Here is a 5,327-nt window from a genome sequence, read left to right on the forward strand (position 1 = left end):
ACAGACCTAGGTACCTGTCTCTCTCTCTGTCTGTCTCTGTCTGTCTGTCTGTCTGTCTCTCTCTCTGTCTGTCTGTCTGTCTGTACCGACACACACGGACCTAGGTACCTGTCTCTCTCTCGGTCTGTCTCTGTCTGTCTGTCTGTACCTACACACACAGACCTAGGTACCTGTCTGTCTGTCTCTCTCTCTCTCTGTCTGTCTGTCTACACACATGGACCTAGGTACCTATCTGTCTGTTTGTCTATCTGTCTGACTGTGACTGACATGCTCCTCTCCCCCCCGCCTCTCTCCCCCCCCCCCCCCCCCCCCCAGTGAAGTTAGCCATCATCGTGGTCCCTACGGTCCTGTCTGTGGTCCTGCTGCTCATCGGGGTCTGTGTGTTCACCACACTGCTCAAGTAAGTCAGTCACTGCTGTCAGAGAGCCCTGAATAGCACTGAGAGTAGGGTAGGAGGAGGACAGACACACACACACACACACACACACAGAGACACGGCTACACACACACACACACACACACACACACACACAGACACGGCTACACACACACCACAGGCCACACATGTTGTTCTGTATCATTAATCTCTCCCTATCTCTCCCTATTGTCTTAATATATAGGAGGGGGAGGGGCTGCAGGGTCAAGGGTCAGCTGTCCCCTGGGAGGGGGGGGGGATAAACAAGAGACGGGTGTAGGCAGTGGTGTTTAGGGGACAAAGGGGAAACTACACCCCTCCTACTCCACACGCACACACACACACACACACACACACACCCTCTCTCCCTCCTTCTCTGCCTCACCCAGCCGTGTGTCTCTGTCACAGGAAGAAGACCAAGGAGACGTCCTACGGATCCTCAGAGCCCCAGGAAACAGGTGGGGACACAAGTCACTGTAACACCGTCTAGCAGAGGGAACCACTGAGGGTTACATGGTCCTCCTCATCACACACACACACACACACACACACACACACACACAGCTGCCTTGTTGTCATCAGGGCTGCCTGTAGAGCATTCATTAAACTGACAGCAGAGAACAGATTTATTGATCTGTGAGGACTTGTCGGTCTGTGTAGGGGGGCGGGGTGTGTGTGTGTGTGTTTGTGTGTGTGTGTGTGTGTAGTGAAAGTGCTCCAGGCCTGGTCTTGTCTCAGAGACAGACGTGCTCCAACAGGCTCACTGGGACACGTCCACATCCACCAGCATGAGACCAACCGCCAGACAACCTCCCCCCCAACCCCCCCCTCCTGTCCCTGGTCACCCTCCCCCCCAACCCCCCCCTCCTGTCCCTGGTCACCCTCCCCCCAACCCCCCCCTCCTGTCCCTGGTCACCCTCCCCCCCAACCCCCCCTCCTGTCCCTGGTCACCCTCCCCCCAACCCCCCCCTCCTGTCCCTGGTCACCCTCCCCCCCAACCCCCCCCTCCTGTCCCTGGTCACCCTCCCCCCCAACCCCCCCCTCCTGTCCCTGGTCACCCTCCTGTCCCTGGTCACCCTCCCCTCCCCTCCTGTCCCTGGTCACCCTCCCCTCCCCTCCTGTCCCTGGTCACCCTCCCCTCCTGCCCCTGGTCACCCTCCCCTCCTGTCCCTGGTCACCCTCCTGTCCCTGGTCACCCTCCTGTCCCTGGTCACCCTCCCCTCCCCTCCTGTCCCTGGTCACCCTCCTGCCCCTGGTCACCCTCCCCTCCTGCCCCTGGTCACCCTCCCCTCCTGTCCCTGGTCACCTGTCCCTGTTAGAACTCCCTGACTGTGGCTGTCTACCCTGTGTCTGTTGCTGTCTGTTCCTGTCTATTGCGGTCTACCCCTGTCTGTTGCTGTCTGTTGCGGTCTACCCCTGTCTGTTGCTGTCTGTGACTTAACCCTTCCTCTGCCAGTATTGTTTCTAGACTGCTGAGTTAAAAACCAAACAGGCAGTTCACTCAGGAAATCATCCAACTGTAGAATCTACTTTTTTAAATGGGTTATAAACTGTTTGTACTTCCTTGTTATAGTCTGTATCTTAACCCTTTCATCTCCTGTCTGTGGAGTTAACCCTTTCATCTCCTGTCTGTGGAGTTAACCCTTTCATCTCCTGTCTGTGTCTGCCTCAGGCTGTTGGAAGCAGATCAAGCAGCCGTTTGCCAGACACCAGTCTACTGAGTTCACCATCAGCTACAGCTCAGAGAAGGACCCCATGCAGAAACTAGACCTGGTCACCAGCACTATGGCAGGTGAGGACTCACACACACACACACACACACACACACACAAACAACCCCCGTCTGTGTTATTAACAGGACTGTGTGTGTGTGTGTGTGTGTGTGTGTGTGTGTGTGTGTGTGTGTCCCTCCCTCCCCCAGAGTACCAGCAGCCTCTGATGATCGGCATGGGAACCCTGTCCAGGAAGGGCTCCACGTTCCGGCCCATGGACACAGACTCCACCCCCGACGGCAGCGACCCGTCCACCCACTACGACTACCTCCACACCGCCAACCAGTACGCCCTCCCGCTGACCAATCAGGAGCCAGAGTACGCCACACCCATCATAGAGCGCCATATCTTCCGGACAGATGGCGGTGGAGGTGGCGGTTTCCTGCCCGACCCGAGCTACAGCGTCCCGGGGGCGGTCATCAGCAACACCCCCTCGTTCAAAGCCCTGGACGGGAGCAACGGAGCCCCCTGTAGGATGGGAGGGGTGGGGGCGGCGTCGGGGTGCTACCAGACCCCCCAGGTGAAGAGGGACCAGGGGGCGAACTCAGAGGGGGTGTACGACAGGCCTAAGGTCCAGAACGGTGTCTCCGGGAGCGGGTACTCAGACTACCAGAGACCCCAGGCTCTGAGGCCTACCCAGCCCCAGACCAAGCCCCAGCCCCAGGCCAAGCCCTCGGTCCTGGACAGCTACTCCACGCCCAGGGACTGTGTGAGGGTGGGCCCTACAGCGGTGGGCCACAGGCCCGACCCAGAGGGCTGTTCTGGAAGTACTTGACTCTCTGTCTCTCTAGTGGAACCAAAGGACCAAGGCATAGTGCTGTGTTCCCTCCAACATGTGAACTAGCAGGCCCAGTGGAAACGAATGCCTGTGGGTTTGGGGGGGGCGGAGGGGGGATGGGGGGGGGGGGGGGTTGCGGACATTTTTGCCCACCCTACACGATCTGATCATGGTCCAGACAGACGACCACAGGCCGTAGGAGTTAGCGGTTTCGGGCTTGGCGGCTGTTCTGTTGCCTAGGCAACGCCGGAGCGGTAAAATAATGTCAGACCTGGACGTTGTCAGTTTGACCCCCCGCCAACACGACCACATGTTCACACTCCTCCAACGATAAACCATGTTCAGAGAAGTGTGTGTGTGTGTGTGTGTGTGTGTGTGTGTGTGTGTGTGTGTGTGTGTGTGTGTGTGTGTGTGAGTGTGAGTGAGTGTGTGTGTGAAGTGAAGACCTACTGAATTCCATGGAGATCTCTCTGGCGATGCTCGGCGGACATTTTGTGAATAAGAATCTGTCCGATGCGGCGTGCGTTACTGTACACGTGTGAAACAGATGGTCACGTTGCTTTTACAGTCTGTTGGGGGGGGGGGTTGAAACGCTTGGAAAATGGCGTCAAAATTGGGGAGAAGACTCCGTCATCGCCCCGGTAACAACACTGTGACTGATGTGTATGTGTGGCTGTCACTAGAGATCATGTGGGGACATAAACCGAATATTTAATTCAGTTGTTTTTTTTTTCCTTTCCGAGAAGAGGGTGATTGGGCGGTGAATCGTCGCGTCCGAAATGTGGAAGGTTGAGCTTTTGGGCTGGCACGTCAAACCACGCCTCCAAGAAGCAAAATCTCAAATGCATTTTTTTAGGAGGAGGAAAATCTAATCCAAAACCTCAGCCCCTCCTTAACTCACCAACGGCCACAGAATTCCGGTGGTAGTGTTTACCTACAATACTTTGATTGGCTACAAAATGAAGCATCATAATGTATACATTTTTGGTGAATAAAGTCACCCTTGGCACTCTAGAATGTTGACAATTTGAGCGACTTTATTCACCCTCGGCACTGAATGAGTCGAAGCCCTCGGCCTGGTTTAAGAGTCCACTTCAGGGGGAGAGAAAGCAGAATTGGGCCGCTCTACTGGTTTCTAAAGCAGAACCGCAGGTTTAAAGTGGTGTGTTTGTGTGTCCCAGTGGGATCCCACTACAGGGCCCAGTGTGACCCAGTCGACTCGGTGGTTCCGGGTCTGAACAGAACACCGTAGGCTCCCGGCTGAATGGAGGTTCTGAATGGCCCGGTGGCACAGCATGGGGTCGCTGTCACAATGAGGCCTTTGTCACCACGGTCACAGGTGGCTCCGAGCTGAGGACTGGGTCTGGGTCTAGCTCTCTCTCTCCCCCTCCCCCCTCTCTCTCTCCCCCCCCCCCCCCCCTCTCCTCCTCCCCCCCCCCCCCCCCCCCTCTCTCTGTGACAGCCAGGAGGCAGGTCTGGGTCTAGCTCTCTCTCTCCCCCTCCCCCCTCTCTCTCCCCCCCCCCCCCCCCCCCCCCCCCTCTCTGTGACAGCCAGGAGGCAGGTCTGGTCAGTGTGATCAGAGAGTCTATGATGAGGCTATTGGAGAGAGTGACTGTGCACATTAACACTGAATCCTAATCCAACCCCTAACCCTTAGCCTATTGGCCAGGATAGGTCAAAATAAGCCAATCAGAGGGCAGGAGTGTCTAGTCGGCTAGGGGCTAGGGGATGGTTTGGAATTCAGATCTGGACGACAATGTATCTGTTAAACTGGACTGCACTGTACCTGTTAAATTGGACTACAATGTACCCTTTTAAACTGGACTATCTGTTAAACTGGACTACAATGTACCTGTTAAACTGGACTAAGTCTGAGACTGCTGTAAAGGAAAGTGTAAAGTTCTGTTTAAATCGTTTTCCAGACGAAGCCTTGTTGAATGCTGTCTGGTAGATTGTGTGTGTACATACATGTGGATAGTTTGAATATGTACATAGATAAGAGTTAGAAAAGCAGCACTGTCCTGTGCTGTCGACTGTATTGAACGTGTGTGTGTGTGTGTGTGTGTGTGTGTGTGTGTGTGTGTTGTTGCTGCTGCTGCTGCTGCTGCTGCGTTTGAACGACAGACAGACAATGGAAATACACAACTCTTCATTTCTGTGAAATATGTTGGGAGATTTTGAATGGCTGTGTGTGTGTGTGTGTGTGTGTGTGTGTGTGTGTGTGTGTGTGTGTGTGTGTGTGTGTGTGTGTGTGTGTGTGTGTGTGTTTGTACATACATATTAGGTTGTCTGATATTTGTAAGAGATTTCTCTATACAGTCAGTTCTCTCAGTGATGTGTGTGTCACTCTCAGTGAAAGAA

The 5,327-nt window shown here is 54.9% G+C and overlaps 1 protein-coding gene across 2 annotated transcripts in view; it reads left to right on the plus strand.

Moving 5' to 3' along the window:
• The window catches only part of dcbld1 (discoidin, CUB and LCCL domain containing 1), a 33,041-nt gene extending 28,678 nt beyond the window's left edge, over positions 1-4,363 (plus strand). Inside the window, exons 11-16 of one of the 2 annotated variants that reach the window (XR_014554707.1) lie at positions 1-10; positions 316-400; positions 824-873; positions 2,088-2,207; positions 2,337-3,360; positions 3,405-4,363. The exon at positions 1-10 is cut by the window's left edge and continues 95 nt beyond it. Coding sequence is in view for 1 of the 2 variants with exons in the window: in XM_083688992.1 (XP_083545118.1) it covers positions 1-10; positions 316-400; positions 824-873; positions 2,088-2,207; positions 2,337-2,962 (891 nt within the window). In the remaining variant the exon portion in view is untranslated. Of the gene's footprint in view, positions 11-315; positions 401-823; positions 874-2,087; positions 2,208-2,336 lie in introns of both variants that reach the window. The other variant, XM_083688992.1, reaches the window with a different exon arrangement.
• Positions 4,364-5,327: the final 964 nt, after the last annotated feature.

This window comes from Argentina silus (genome assembly GCF_951799395.1).
Source record: "Argentina silus genome assembly, chromosome: 17".
Taxonomy (NCBI): Eukaryota; Metazoa; Chordata; class Actinopteri; order Argentiniformes; family Argentinidae; genus Argentina; species Argentina silus.